Genomic DNA, 16373 nt, shown 5'->3' on the forward strand with positions numbered 1-16373 from the left:
ATTGATAATGGAATTTGGCAGGTTTGTTAAAGTAAGAAATGAGTTTTGGAAGACAGATAACACCTCCTGCCTCAGGGCTTACCCCTAGCTCCAGATCCTTGTTATTTATCTCTGGGGAACTCTTAACTTTGTGTATCCTCTCCCTGGGTCCTGAGCAGCTGCCTGAATATCCCATTTTTTTTATGTGGGAGAGAGTCATTTAGTCTGCCTCATAAAACAGAGAAAATCTACAGAGTACAAGGATAGTGAGAGAGCAGCCAAAGGAAGGTCCCTGGAAAAGGAAAAGGCTATAGACTTGGAAGGGCCAGGGAGAGCACACCCTGCTGCTAGGGCGTACACCACCCAGCAGACACAAGATGGTAACACAGGTTACTGAACATGAGTATGAATTAAAGGGGAAAAGAAAGATGTTCTCTCTGGAGCTGAAAATGTAGAGCAACAAAGACAGGAAATCATGGTGAGGAAGGTCATTAAAACTGAAATTTTGGGGGGGCCAGAATTACCGAGGATTTGACCAGAACTCCTGGGTTCACAACTTGATCCTGAACACTTGGGGCAGGGGTTCCATAAGTTTAAGTTCGGGACCATAGGACCTGAAACTTCCTCTGTACTTGTGGCATGTAACATGATAGTTTTGCCTCTTACACAAAAACAGACAGGCTGCTGTATATTTTCCTATGCCCTGGAAGAGACCTCTGGTTTACCCATGCTCTCCTTTGCCCATTGTAACAGTGGGTGTCAGTGGGCGTGTCTACACGTTCATTAATGTGCCATAGTTACTGTACATTAAGTTTAGTACTTGCATAACCAAGTACTAAATTAATGTGCAGTAACTGGCACTACTGCACAGTAGCATCAGCGCACAGGTTTTTACAGGTGCTAACTGCACAGTAGCCTAATATTACCATGCAGTAGCTTATTGGCACAGATTTTGCCTGGCATGCTACTGTGCAGTGTTTTCATAGATTCATAGATTGTTAGGGGCTGGAAGGGACCTTGCAGATCATTGGGTCCAGTCCCCCTGCTCTAGGCAGGAAGACAACTGGGGTCAAGCTACCCCAGCAAGGTGACTGTCTAGTCTCCTCTTGAAAACCTCCAGGGTAGGTGATTGCACCACCTCTGGAGGGAGTTCATTCCAGTCTGGACACCCTGACTATGAAGGAGTTTTTCCTGGTAATAAGCCTGAAGTGGCCTTCGAGGAGTTTATATCCATTGGTCCTGGTCTTCCCCAGGGGTGCCTTAGTGAACAGTTGTTCACTGAGCTCCTGATGCACTCTCTGATATAGCAGTAAGCTGCTATCGAGTCCCCTCTCAAGCTTCTCTTCTTTAGGCTAAAGAGGCCCAGGTCCCTCAGCCTTTCCTCATATGACTTGCCTTGCAAGTCCCTGATTATACGGGTGGCTCTTTTATGGACCCTCTCAGATTTTTCCACCCTCTCAAGTTATTGAAGTGCGGCGCCCAAAACTGGACGCAGTACTCCAACTGCAGTCTCACCAGTGCTGAGTACAGCGGGAGTATCACTTCCTTAGTTTTACACGAGATGCATTGGTTGATGCATGCCAGCATGTTATTTGCCCTGCTGGCCACTGCATTGCACTGACGGCTCATGTTCGTGTGATGGTCAGTCATTACCCTGAGGTTCCTTTCGGCTGTGGTACAAGTCAGGCTGTCACCTCTGAGCCTGTATGTATGTTGAGGGTTATCTGCCCCCAGATGGAGCACCCTGCACTTGGAAGTGTTAAGCTTCATCTGGTTCTGGTCTGCCCAACTCTCGAGCCTGTCCAGGTCCGCCTGCATCTGCAGCCTATCTTCTGACATGGCTACACTGCCCCATAACTTGGTGTCATCCACGAACTTGGCCAGTGAGCTTTTCACTCCCCCATCCAAATCATTGATAAAGATGTTGAAAGGCACTGGTCCAAGCACAGACCCCTGAGGGACACCACTGGCCACTTTGTGCCAGGATGACACAGATCCATTCATGAGAACTCTCTGGGTCCTACCCTGTGGCCAGTTTCCCACCCACTGAACTGTCGAGCAGCTGAGCCTGTGTTACTAGGCTACTGCACAGTTAGCGTCTCATGTAAATGCACCCAGTGGCTATATACAAGAAATGTACAAAACAACTTGTGATATTCATTGCTGCAGAATCCTCAGGAGATCAGCTTCTACCCTATGTTCTTTTTCTTCACAGTGAGCTGTAGCAGGCAGACTCCTTCATTAATTATGGTTCCATGACTTCAGCACATCATTATGCAACCTTCTCCTTTGCACTTAAATTGAAAGCAGCAGAACAGTGCACACATCAGTGCTCTGGGATGTACTCAGGGCTGCAGCAGTTAGCTTGCCCGCCAGTGAGAAAGAAGGTGACATTGAGGTAAAAGGGAGAAAAAAATTGGACTGTGACTCCTTTGGGTGCACAGTTACAATCCTGTCTACATTGCAGTTTACCATGTTGACAGATAGTTCTTACCTAATTAGTATATTCATTTTAATAAATTGCTCTTAATGTATTGTTTACTCTAAACTGGAGTAGAGAATATGCTAACGTGGCTGATTACAGTCTTACTTCAGCAAAGCATGTAAATGCATACTCAAATCACTGAGTTAAGCATGCTTAAATTTTACTAGCTCCAGTGCTTCACTGAATTAGGATGGACAGCTCAAAATGGGTTGTAACAGGGGTCCCAGCACTATGTGTGAGTTTGAGAAGCAGGGCAGAGATAAGTTTGCTGTGTACACAGACCAGCCCACATCTGTGTAACTGGCTTAGAGAGAGAAACCTGTTAAAGGAAACCATTATTTTGACCTATGGTGGGCTATACAGCAGAAGCATTTCAAGAATAACAGGATGAACGAATACAGAAAGATTAAATAAAATTGAAGGATCATCTACCAGAAAACCACAGACATCTGCCAAATAAATACTTTTCCCCTAGGAAACCAAGGTATAGTCCATAAAACACTGGGACTTTAAAGATTTTGGGTCAAGATTTTTCAAAGAGGGATGTCTGAAAAAGCAGATAAGTGCTTAGTGGGATTTTCTGTTTCTTTTGGAACCTAACTCTCTTTGAAAAGCTCTCTCTTTGTATTTAAGAGGTTGCTGCTGTGATTGCTGTAATAGGACCCTCTGGTGGAGTTTCACAGCTGAATATATTAACAACAGTATTCAAAAGCTGTCTTTTTTAGTCTAGGTTGGTTGTTTTGCATCTAGATTGCATTTGTACCAATTTACAGGTGCCACCCTGCCCTATCTTCTGTATTAATTTAGTACCCCTGGTTATATTTAAAAATTATCCTAGACACTACTTAGCAGAAATCCCTTCTTCATTTTTAGAAGGTTCTGAATCACTCTAGCCTTGTATTTAAAAATAAATTAAATACCAAGCAAAATGGATAGGAGGCCAGTCAGAGACACTGGGCAGATCTACACGTTCATTAATGTGCATTTAGTTTACTACTTCTTTAATAAAAGACTAACTAACTACTACTTCCTTAATAAAAGATTAACTAACCTAAAGTTACTGTGCATTAGTGCTGGTACAGTGTTTAGTGAGGCTTACTGCGCATTAGCCTAATAACATTGTACAGCAGCTATTAGCACAGGTTTTGCCATGATACACTACTGCTCAGTGTTATTAAGCCAATGAGCTGTAAGCGTCTTGTGTAGATGCACCCATTGTTTATCACAGGGGTGGGCAAAATACAGCCTGTGGGCTGCATCTGGCCTGTGAGGCCATTCTATCCAACCTGTGGGGCCCCTAAAAAAATTTTGAAAATTAAAATTTATCTGTCCTTGGTTTCTGTCAAAAATGACAGGAACCAGGGGCACTAGGACCCAGGGGAAGCGCGGTGGGCTGCTGCAACAGCATCGCCCACCCCACCCTGCCTCCCCACCTAGGACCTCCTGGCTACACCAGCCTAGAACACTCAGGTAAGGTGGGGTGTGGGAAGGGCAGGGGAGGAGCTGGTGTTGAGCACAGGGAAAAGCAGCCCCTCACCCACCCCATGGCTGGCACTCCCTGCTGCAGCCACTCAAAGCCCGCGCAGGGCTGTTCTGAGCAGGCACAGGCAGCCCCATGTGGGCTGCGAGTGGCTGCAGTGTGGGGCGCCAGGCACGGGGCAGGCACGAGGCCACTTTTCCCGCACTCAGCACCAACTTGTAGCCTGGCCCTGTGCTGGCTCCAGGCTCGCCTGTTGGGGCTGTGCTGCAGCAGCAGCAGCTGCAGCTTCCCTGCTTGCCGCACTGGGCAGCATTTGCTGCTGCTGCCCACTTAGATCTTGCGCTGCAGTAGACTGTGGTGAGGCTGCCACCACTGCCTCTGGGCTGCCCAGCATGCGAGCTCCGGGCAGGCAGCAGCAGCAAACGCTGCCCAGCGCAGCAAGGCGGGGCCGCAGCTGCTGCCATAGTGGCGCAGCCCCAGCGGGCGAGCCCAGAGTCAGTGCAGGGCCCAGGCTGGCAGTGGGGGTGGGTTACAAGCTGGTGCTGAGTGCAGGGTGGAGAAAAGTGGACCCTCTTCTGCTCCATGGCCAGTGCCCCATGCTGGAGCTGCTCACAGCCCGCATGCAGCTGCCTGTGCCTGCTCAGGACAGCCCCGCACAGGCTGCGAGTGGCTGCAGCAGGGAGCGCTGGTCATGGGGCAGGCAAGGGGCCACTTTTCCCCACACTCTGCATCAGCTCATTCCCTGCCGGTGAGCACGGGGTTGGGACTGTGCACTGTCCCCCACCTGTACTGTGGGGCTGGGGGGATGCTGGGAGTGAGCAGGTGAGGGAGCACAGGGCCTGCACCGGTGTCTCGGGGCTAGTACTGGCGGGGCCCAGAGCAGGGCAGCAGGGGTACAGGGTCCCAGCCAGCAGGGGCTTTATGGAGCCGGGCCAGCTCCCCCCTCTCCCTGCTGGTGCAGCCCAGCCTGGCTCCACAGACCCCTGCCAGCCTGCGCCCCGCCCTGGGCCCCACCGGTGCTGGCCCTGGGACATTGGTCTCAAGATGGTGACCAGGGGGAAGGGCACCTGTCAAGGGGCGGGGCTACCCATGCAGCCCTCGACAGCTTACCAAAACTGGGTAAGCGGCCCTCCGCCCAAAATAATTGCCCGCCCCTGGTTTATCACTACTGGATGACATTTTGAGATCTGATTTGCAGGAAACTTCATTCTGAAATGCTACATTGTGACTCCTAAAAATGTCAGCATAGGCCATTAACCAAATTCAACCTAAGGCATAAATTGGAACCTGAAACTGACTTGACTTTTCAGTGCATAAACTCTTACTGTGAAAAATTTGGCTAGTTTTAGATAGGAAGAAAGAATGATATATGGTCATTCCCTTCTCCCTCCACTATTAGGAGACAATCACAATTTAAGGCAGGACCTCATTTAATATGCTACGGCTACTACACTTAATATCGAGCCAAAAGATCACAAGCAATTTATGAGTCCCTTCGTCTTGATTATATAATTGCTTATCCGGCTCTGTCCGCTCACCAATCTTAAAACTTCTCTCTGTATCTGGCACCAATTCAGCTCTACCAAGTTGTTAACAAGACTTTGGGTGGATGAACCACCAGCTGCTATATAGGATCAGGTATCCTGGTTGTTGCTGTATTGGTCTTACCAGCTGCTATACGCATTTTCAACCTGCTTGCTTGGAGCTGGTCCCAGCCCACCTATGCTGGAGCGCTCAGGGTTTTTGCTAAGGGCTGTTGAGATGAACCTGTCTGTTAACAAGATAGGCTTGTGCATGCCAGTTTAAAAGCAGAAAGGGCCTAGTGACAGTCCTATGCTGTGTTGGTGAGCCAAGAGGTGATATGAATCCCAATGAGCCCCTTGAGGACTCCTTCACGGGATAAGTGAAGGCAAATTTAAGCAACAACAAAAACTCAGTGATGTGTGTAGCGCTCTTTAATTATTATTTATGCCACAAACTGTTTCCTGTCCTGAGTTTCTTTTATCTTGTACTGTTTTCCTTTCCAGGTGGGGTCGGGCTCCCCGCTGATTTAATCTCTTAGGTTTCCCTTCTCCATCATCGCCTGCTGCAGCGATGTTGCTTGCAAAGAGGCCACCTTTGTCTAAAAGCCCTCCCCTCTCCTGCTGTTGAGGAGCTATTTTGGGAAACAGCAGCTGAGCTGGAGGATTGTTAATTGTTTGTCAAACCCTTCCAGACCAGTTAGATCACATGCAGAGATTAGAGTGCACAGTCACACCCTTTCCTCCACCTCCTTTTCCTATCCCTCCCGTGACTGGGGGAGAAGGGTAGAAAGGGGAGTGCTCTTTCTGCAAGCGGACACACACACCTCACTGACACATGTTCACAAACACAGCAGATGCACTTGAAGCCAGCCACAGCTGTGCCAGCAGCACTGACAAATTCACAACACAGTCACTGTCTAACCAATCCAAGTTCGGACAAAGATCCTGAAATGTATCCAGAAACATAGGCAGACAAGGTTTTTTGGGTATATCTTATATCTTTTATTAAACCAAGTAAAATAGTTGGAAAAATTCTTCTTTGCAAGCTTTTGGGCACAAACATCCTTCGTCAGGCTGAAGGGGCATCTGCAGTTGGTCTGTGCTCTTGCTGGATGGAACAGAAAAGAAACTACAACATATACTTCAGAAACAGCACTCTCATCTCAGCCAATCAAGGCATGGACACTGAAATGGACACTGACCAGAGAAATCCAGGGCAGCCTAAGGGCCAAAAGGGGAGCACATAAAAAGTGGAAACAGGGTGAGATCACTAAAGATGAATATACCTCCTCTGCTCGTGCTTGTAGGGAGGCAGTTAGGCGGGCCAAAGCTACCATGGAGCTGAGGATGGCAACCCAAGTAAAGGACAACAAGAAATTGTTTTTTAGATATATAGGGAGTAAAAGGAAGGCCCAGGGAGGAATAGGACCGCTGCTAAATGGGCAGAAGCAATTGGTGACAGATAGGGGGGACAAGGCTGAACTCCTCAACGAGTTCTTTGCCTCAGTGTTCCTAAGCTAGGGGCACGACAAGTCTCTCACTGAGGTTGTAGAGAGGCAGCAGCAAGGCGCCAGACTTCCATGCGTAGACCCTGAGATGGTGCAGAGTCACTTGGAAGAACTGGATGCCTTTAAGTCGGCAGGCCCGGATGGGCTCCATCCGAGGGTGCTGAAGGCACTGGCCGACGTCATTGCAGAGCCACTGGCGGGAATATTCGAATGCTCATGGCGCACGGGCCAAGTCCCAGAGGACTGGAAAAGGGCTAACGTGGTCCCCATTTTCAAAAAGGGGAGGAAGGAGGACCCGGGCAACTATAGGCCGGTCAGTCTCACCTCCATCCTTGGTAAAGTATTTGAAAAAATTATCAAGGCTCACATTTGTGAGAGCCCGGCAGGGCAAATTATGCTGAGGGGAAACCAGCATGGGTTTGTGGCGGGCAGATCGTGCCTGACCAACCTAGTCTCTTTCTATGACCAGGTTACGAAACGCCTGGACACAGGAGGAGGGGTGGATGTCGTATACTTGGACTTCAGGAAGGCCTTCGATACGGTATCCCACCCCATACTGGTGAACAAATTAAGAGGCTGTGATGTGGATGACTGCACAGTCCGGTGGGTGGCGAATTGGCTAGAGGGTCACACCCAAAGAGTCGTGGTAGATGGGTCGGTCTCGACCTGGAAGGGTGTGGGCAGTGGGGTCCCGCAGGGTTCGGTCCTTGGACCGATACTCTTTAATGTCTTCATCAGCAACTTGGACGTGGGAGTGAAATGTACTCTGTCCAAGTTTGCAGGTGACACAAAGCTATGGGGAGAAGTGGACACGCCGGAGGACAGGGAACAGCTGCAGGCAGACCTGGATAGGCTGGACAAGTGGGCAGAAAACAACAGGATGCAGTTCAACAAGGAGAAATGCAAAGTGCTGCACCTAGGGAGGAAAAATGTCCAGCACACCTACAGCCTAGGGAATGACCTGCTGGGTGGCACAGAGGTGGAAAGGGATCTTGGAGTCCACTAGGACTCCAAGTTGAACATGAGCCGGCAGTGTGACGAAGCCATCAGAAAAGCCAGTGGCACTTTATCGTGCATCAGCAGATGCATGACAAATAGGTCCAGGGAGGTGATACTTCCCCTCTATAGGGTGCTGGTCAGACCGCAGTTGGAGTACTGCGTGCAATTCTGGGCGCCACACTTCAAGAATGATGCGGATAACCTGGAGAGGGTACAGCGAAGGGCAACTCGTATGGTCAAGGGCCTGCAGACCAAGCCCTACGAGGAGAGATTAGAGAAACTGGACCTTTTCAGCCTCCGCAAGAGAAGGTTGAGAGGCGACCTTGTGGCTGCCTATAAGTTCATCACGGGGGTACAGAAGGGAATTGGTGAGGATTTATTCACCAAGGCGCCCCCGGGGGTTACAAGAAACAATGGCCACAAGCTAGCAGAGAGCAGATTTAGACTGGACATTAGGAAGAACTTCTTCACAGTTCGAGTGGCCAAGGTCTGGAACGGGCTCCCAAGGGAGGTGGTGCTCTCCCCTACCCTGGGGGTCTTCAAGAGGAGGTTAGACGAGTATCTAGCTGGGGTCATCTAGACCCAGCACTCTTTCCTGCTTATGCAGGGGGTCGGACTTGATGATCTATTGAGGTCCCTTCCGACCCTAACATCTATGAATCTATGAATCTATGAAAATACAAAAACATCGTAAAGCCAATTGGGACTGAGAGTAACACTGGCACATTTGCCTGCATTGTGCATGCAAATTCCAACTAATCAAAGTAGAGAGACTCTCTTTCCTCTCTCACATGCACACACCCAAGAGACAGGCAGACAGACAACAAAGCCACCCAGGGCTCTGACCTCAGAAGCCACCATGTGACTCTGTCTGAAACTTACTAAGGCATTACATCAGCCTGGAAATGAAAGAAGAGAGCTGGGACCAAAATATTGGTTTTCTTAAAAGGGCAATTGTATGGAGAGTTTTTAGAAAGACTGGACTTTGCTTGAAGGCTTTTTCCCTCTCCGTGCCTGCCTTGCCTGGTTTGCACACAACTTAGAACTGTGGGAAGGGCACCTTTAACTTAAAACCCTTTAATGTGTGTGAAATCTTAAAAGGGTGCCACCCATTTAGGCCCATGACATTTACACTGAGATAGAATTTGTGCCTGTCATGCTCTGGTCTGTAAATTGAGAGAATCCTTGTCCATTCACTAAACTGCATTCCCCCAGCATCGGGCAGCTGTGAAGTTTTATTGAGATAGAAAAAACTGGGAATATGAAGGTATTAGTTAACATCTGTTCATTTAAATATGAAATAATATTTTGTACTTCCATAGAGCTCCTGTAATTCAGATTCACCATGAGACTCTGGAGAACATTGAATATTTTCCGTACCTCAGAAGCTGTCTCTCACAGACAGCTAACATCGACAAAGAAATCCAATATCACCTCAGTGTGCAAATGCAGCCTTTGGACACCTGGGAAACAGGTGTTTGAAGATCGTGACATCAAATCTGAAACCAAACTCATGGTTTATCAAACAGTTGTGATCCCCACCTTACTGTACAGAGCTAAGATGTGGACAACCTATAGGACCTCAAGTTATTGGAGAAGTGCCATGAGTGCTGCCTGTGAAAGATCCTTCAAATCCAGTGGGAAGATAGACATACCAACATGAACGTCCTCTTGCAGGCAAACACCATGAGCGTTGAGGTGGCGATGATCATCCAACATCAGCTTTGCTGGGGCAGCCACATCATCTGGTTGTCCAACTCCTGACTCCCAAAGCAAGTTTTATTCTCCCAGCTCAGTCAAGGAGCATGCCCAAGAGGAGGGCAGAGAAAGCGCTTCAAGGACATCCTCAAGGCCAACTTGAAAAAGGCAATGTTGGCATCAACTCATGGGAGACTATCACACAGGATTGCTACAAATGGAGGAAGAGTCTGCTGCAAGGATCTCAATACTTTGAAACCTTATGATGACAACAGGAGAGGGAAAAACAGGAGCAGCAGAAAAAGTCTCGCAGAGTGAATCAAGAATCCGGAGCCACCCACCCCACACAGAAACATGAGCCCAAGTTGCAACAGAGTCTGCTATTCACCTATCAGCCTCATCAGCCATCTTTGGACCCACAGATAAGACAGTCATGGAAGACAATCATCCTGGCTGCCAGGGAGTGCTGAACAAGTGTTTTTCAAGCAAGGATCTCTACGATTTTTCAGCACTACCAGATTTTATCTCACAAGACGCTTTTTACCCAAGGAATAACACTTTTACTGCTGATGCAGTAGAAATACCTGCATGAGTCTTCGGTTAAAATGTTGGTAGCACATCACCAATAATGTGGCTTTAGTTCCAACATTTTGAGGAGGCTTTATATCTCAGGTTTTGGCACTGTTCTGTCTCTAATCTTGATTCACCTCAATCTTTCTGAGGACTCAGTGATGAAATGAATCAGTAAACTCCAAAGGCTGGGTGCTTTACTCAGGTGTGGGAGCTACTGAAAGTCAGGTTTCTGGGGTAAAGAAAGCACTCCCTCACCAATGCTGATCACTTTATTCATCAGGTATATGCATCAGGAAATCAATATGAATTTCCCCTAAACAAAGACTAACAAACCTTAACATTCAAATTGGAATCATCTTTGAGTGACATCACAGACCCAGATCCTGCAAGCTGAAGAATCTGTGACTCTTCTGGTGTCACAAAAAAGAGTTTAACTTGACTTGTAACAGCCTAACACCCGCCAGTCACATCCTGGACACATGGCAATATATCAAATGTGAACAAGGCTGTTATAGATAGATACCACCAACTGGAATTCCAAGCATTCAGTCCCAGACTCAGCTTTTCTGGTTAGGTCTTTATTTAAGAGGTAGAGCTGTCAACGTCCTGAGGCATAGGATCATGATACAGAATCTGGTTCACTGGGTCTAGAAATGGGAGCCAATTCTTTTCCTTATATCAGTCATTTCCCTTCACATGATCCTACTTCCTTCTCCTTCTTTGTTTGCTGAAGACTGCACAGGGAACAAACAACTTGTGAGGCATGTACATGACTGCGGTGTTCTCCATAACTTGAGAAAGACTGTTGTTGTTGAAGAAAGTGAAAGAATTTCCAAGTCATAAAAAGAGATTTTGTACCACTGTAGCTTTCACAGTTTGGCATGTTTTAAGGTTTCCCAATTACAGTAATGAGAATTGTATTATGCTGGGTTTGTGGGGAGGCTAGGGGATACCAAACCATGTTTTGGGAGATGGTTCTGTTGTTTTCAGAACTCATTTTGGATTTAAACTATAATTGATGACTTAGTGGAAAACATACATTTTGAAGCTCTTCCAGTCTAAGATACTGTCTAATGTATTTGCGGGGGGGTTTCTTAGGGTGAGAGCCAGCATTTGGTTCAACAGTACTCCTGAAAGGAAAAATGGCTGGCATAACTTTTGGCTAGTGAGCTTCTACCTCAGGACAGGCTAACTTGGAGTCATTGGTGCATAAAGGGTGAATTGTTGTGTGTGGGAGAGAAAGAATACAACCAAAGGAATAGGAATACATTCAGTAACTACTGGGGAATCCACACACATAGGACTCTGTTGGGATTATGGAGAAATTCCATCCGGGTATTTGCCTATGTAGGAAGGACAGTCTGCCTTTTTTAGCAAAATAATGGTTCATTTTCTACTCTGCTCCTTGTAAAAGCTCTCCTTGTGTGCTGCATTTCAGCTCACAGATGTTCCCATTTCCACCCCCAGTTGACTCCATTTATAGCCTTCATATGTTGGTTAGCATGCCAGTGGAGGCTGAGAAAAATACTTAGGAATCCAGGGAGAAGTCTGAAGTGCTTCAGAAAAAAATGCTGTTCCTTTTTCTGTCTTTTTCTGACTAGTGTTAGAAAACAGATATTTCTGAAATCCAGAAGTGTGGCAAGTAGTACTGTGATTTGTAACAAGCAGCAATCTAGAGAAGTAGAATCGACAGACAGTATGGTTTTGTGAGAAGAGACTTTGTATGTTATCTTAAAAAAAGGCTATAGAAGAGAAATGTATAAGATGCCCTGCAATCAACAGTGGATTATTAACTACTGATATGTAACAATGGACAGGTGAGAGTTACGTGTAGTTTTACATAGAAAAGCCTTTGTATTTGTGTGCCCAGGTTGAGCTATATAGGGCCTGATTTTTAGAGTGCTTAGTATTATATGACAGTTTATATGTTCAGAGCATAGTTCCCACTGACCTAAATTGCAGTTGTGAATACATCCCCTCAGGACCATCCTTCCTACATACTGAATGAGAGAGGTATGCTGGAAAAAATGAAATGTGATCAGGTAATTAAAGACTATGCACAGCAGGAGCTGAATTACATTTTTCACAGACAGCCTTAATTCCTGCATCACTTGACTTTTGAATGTTTAATTTGGCAGGCGTAATATATTATTTTCTATTTTTTAATGTAAGTTCTTAGGCTTTCAAAAAAGCCAGCTGGACACAACAGAATTTCTGTCACATGGAACCAAACTGCTCCCCAAGTTGGGTCAGCAGCAGAGTTGTGATGTTGAGATACACAGTACAGACTTGTGTCCCTTGAGTCAACCCCCTACAAGCAGGCTTGAGATGGGAAGCAAAGACTATGCTTCGAACCAAAAAGCTCTATTGTCCTTTCTGCCTGAAGAAAAGAGCACGACAGCACAGCCTGGTGACTCAGGGCAGGGCTTCAGCCTGGGGTAGGCATTGCCTCTCACTCAGCTGCAGAGGAGAGTTTTAGAACCCAGCTGTTCCCTATTCCAGGTGAATACACCTAGCCGTGCTGTGGCTATATGCTGGCCCAAAGTGAAGGTCTGCATTTAAGTCCTTTTACCTGTCTGATGGCTTCTAACTTCAGTGCTTGTCCTCCTGTAGCCCAGAAGTGGCCCTGGGACTGGCCCAGCCCAGTGCAGACTCAGCAGGTTAGAGAAACCCTCTCCATATCAGGGACTTGCACAAAGTGCAGTTTGAGCATAGTGCCTTGTCCCCTTCCTTTGGCAGAGGCCTGGAGAGAAGCAAGTTTCCCATGTCTAACAGAAGCTTCAGGTCAGGGGTGGCTTGAAGTTGGGGCTGCTGCCTTGGATGGCATCCAAGTAAATGCAGGGGCCACAGCCTGGAATGGCCACCAGGGCTGGCCACGTTTTCTTAGTGGTGCTGCAGGGGTCTCGGTTCCAGCCTAGTTCCCTGGAATGCCTCTTGCCCACTGAGGGGTGGAGTGGGAGGCATGTTGGTAGCCACTAGATTGTAGCCCAGTGGTAGGTGAGCTGGCTTGCTAAGGTTGAGGTCCCAAGTTTGAGTTCCCTCTTTGCCTGGGTTTCTAGAGGTGCGCCTCTACCTTTGCTTTTTCCCGTTCCTGCTCTGGAACCTGCTTCTGCTCTTCTTTCTCTATGCTGGTATTTCCCCACTCCTAGAGGATGGCTCTGTCTTGCCTGTACCCTAAATGGGCCCCAGCTCTTCCCTGCTTTGGAGTCAAGCAGCTTATTATCCTTGTTCCTTGAGCAGCATCAAGAGCATAGATGGTGACTCTGCTATAGTTTGCAGTGCCTGGCACCACAGCAACAGTTGGGAGGCACAATTTCTAGGGAGTTATTCTTCACCCAGGAGCTCTGGGTTGGTGCACACTTGTTGATTCAGTGGGGATATGACATGTCACCCACATGAGTGCCCAGGGGCTGCAGCATGTTCTGGGCAGATGGATTCTGATGGGAATTTAATTACCAAATGCCCCTAACAAGTCTCTCCCAAACGCATACAAACAGAGTTTTTTTCAGAGTTGTAGAACTCGGTTATATTTAGGTTGTTTGTCCGGTGAAATACTAGAAGGCGCATCCCTGAGAAGGCAGTGGTGCTCTCATCCCAGATCTCAGGTTTCTCCTTTCAAAACATGGTGATGCTGGGTATTCTTCGTGAATCTGCTCTAAGAGTTTTTTATAAGGGGAAAAAGTATTCCCTGACCTTGTTTGCAGAAATAGCTGAATCTCCTTGGCTAAAGTTTCCCCCTCCCCAAAATAACTCAGTCAGCCAAGAGACCAATAGTGGGAGTGGAAAACCACAGCCCTAAAAGTTAGTTTGTAAAGCTATAAATAACTGAGGGCAACAGTGGAAAGTATTAGGCAAGCAACCCTGAGTGCAGGATAGGGGCACCGCTGTGTTCGGACCATGCAGAGGGCTGGTTTTGTGGCTGATAACTGACAAGGCATCAGATTTTGGTTGGGGGTTTCAAGGGAGCTTCGCTGAAAGCCAGACACTCCACTGACGCATTGGCCTGGTGTTGGTGTTGGGCTGCTGTTGGCCCACTGCCACCTTGGCTAAGCCTCCATTTCTAGCTGCTCCCTGTGCTTTGGTCTAGGGAGAGCAGGCTGGAGGTCCACAGCTCTTGTGGCACCAGGTTCAGACAGCCGGGCACAGCGAAGCTTTGGGGCCCCATCACCGGGTGGGGGGAAGCGACAGGCTGATGGTGGGCTGGAAAGTGGGGCCGGTTCCTTGGCTGGGCACGCGGTATACGCGTTAGGCAAGATCACAGCTAAGAGAGAGGCTTCGCCCGCCTTTCTCCTGCGGGGCAGAGGCCTCGGGGCGAGCCTGGCCTCGGCCCCTCACAGTGCCCCACCGCCCCGGAGCGCCCAGGACGCGGCCCAGCCCGCAGCTGCTGAGACCCGAGCAGCAGGGCCAACGCGCCCCCTACCCGCACACGTGTGCGGCGCCGCAGCTGGACGTTGCCCCTTTAAGAGCCCGCTCCGCGGGACTCGCGTTCGAACCCGCTCCCTCCCTCCTCATTGGCCGGAGCGCCCGGCGCCGCGCCCTGATTGGCCGGCTCGGCGGCGGTATATACGGCGGCTGGTGCGTGGGCTTGGCTCAGTTGGCTGCGAGGGGAGCGGCGCGCAGTGCCCCATGGAGTTCAAGCTGGAGGCACACCGCATCGTCAGCATTTCGCTGGGCAAGATCTACAGCGCGCGCGGCCAGCGCGGCGGCCTCAAGCTGCACAAGAACCTGCTGGTGTCGCTGGTGCTGCGCAGCGCCCGCCAGGTCTACCTGAGCGAGCCCGGCTGCCCGCCCGCTGCGTCCCGCGGGCCCGCCCCTCATCCGCACCCGGCCGCCTGCTGGGACCCGCCGCCGCCGGCCTGCGCAAGCCCGCGCCGCTGCCCCTGTTGCTGCCCGGCGGAGGCGGAGGAGCCCGCCGCGCCGCCCCCCTGCCCGCGGAAGCGCGGCGCGGCCGAGCGCGGCCCGACGGGCAGCCCGCGCAAGAAGCCGCGCCGCGAGGCGGAGGGGGAACTAGAGCCGGAGCCGGCGGAGGACATGGAGACGGGCAACGTGGCCAGCCTCATCAGCATCTTCGGTTCCAGCTTCTCGGGACTGCTCGGCAAGGAGCCCGCGGGCCGGCGGCGAGGGGCGCCCGGCGACGGACCAGCGGCAGCGGGCGGGGAGGCGGCGACGGGCGAACCCGGCCAGATCTGCTGCGACGAGCCGGTGCTGCGGAACCTCAACCCCTGGAGCACGGCCATCGTGGCCTTCTGACCGCCCGCGCCCAGGACTCTGCCCCGCAGGCCCGGGCTGCGGGGTGCCCCCAGGCCGGAGCGCTGCGCTGCACCCGTGCACCAGCTGGGGAAGAAGGGGCTTTCCTTCTGCAAACAGGCAGGAAGTGGGGAGCAGCGCCGGGGAGCCCCCCGCTCGCTCCTCCTACGCACTGCACTGGAGGGAGCAGGGCAGGAGCAGCCCCTCCGTGCCTGCCTGCTGCGATCGCTGCTCGAAGCCAGCCTTCCCTGGCCCCATCCTTGGGGGCCCAAGACACTTGGGGTGCAGTAAGTTGAGCCAGGAAAGTTGGAAGTTCCTGGCAAGTTTTCTCAAAGCTGCCTCTGGAGAAGCTGGAGGTCAGGACGACTTACATGGTGCTTTTTGCCAAGAGTTTAATGCAGCAGAACCACGTTTACAGACACTGGGGCAAGTCCTTGAGCCTTCTCCAGCAGGCGGGAGGACTCCCGGCCTTTGTTCTATAAAGGCTTGGGGCTCTCTGGGGGGTGGGGGTTGTACAGTACAGTGTTCTCTCCTTCCGTGATGTATTTTGTCTTTTTGTATTAGAAATTGTATTGCTACGTGTGTAACACGTATTAAATATTTTCAACTGTTCAGCTGTAGTCGTTTATGCAGCCGCCAAGTGGGTGGGAAGGGTGAGAGCTGGGCATGGGAGATGAGGAGGGTGTGGTGGCTGTGTCCTGGATCCACCCAGAGGGTCTGGGTGGTTTTGTTTCTAGCTCTGGGAGCTGTGAAGAAAGGAAGCTTCTGTTAGGGCAAGATTATGAGAGTCCCTCTCAGGACTTTTTTTTTTTTTCCAGGTCATCTGAAATACCTCTTGCTGTAGCTTGTTCCCTATTCAGCTCTGTGGCTTGGCAAACTGC

The 16373-nt window shown here is 49.8% G+C and overlaps 1 protein-coding gene across 1 annotated transcript; it reads left to right on the forward strand.

Moving 5' to 3' along the window:
• Nucleotides 1-14820: 14820 nt before the first annotated feature.
• On the forward strand, nucleotides 14821-16104 carry IER5 (immediate early response 5). The gene has a single exon (XM_059728376.1). The coding sequence runs from the start codon at nucleotides 14872-14874 to the stop codon at nucleotides 15493-15495; it is 624 nt and encodes a 207-aa protein (XP_059584359.1). The 5' UTR covers nucleotides 14821-14871; the 3' UTR covers nucleotides 15496-16104.
• Nucleotides 16105-16373: the final 269 nt, after the last annotated feature.

Source organism: Alligator mississippiensis, chromosome 5 (genome assembly GCF_030867095.1).
Source record: "Alligator mississippiensis isolate rAllMis1 chromosome 5, rAllMis1, whole genome shotgun sequence".
In the NCBI taxonomy this organism is placed as follows: domain Eukaryota; kingdom Metazoa; phylum Chordata; order Crocodylia; family Alligatoridae; genus Alligator; species Alligator mississippiensis.

Bases quoted from the DNA above. Each gene is read 5' to 3' on its own strand.
- IER5 (XM_059728376.1), top strand. From the start codon at position 14,872: ATGGAGTTCAAGCTGGAGGCACACCGCATCGTCAGCATTTCGCTGGGC.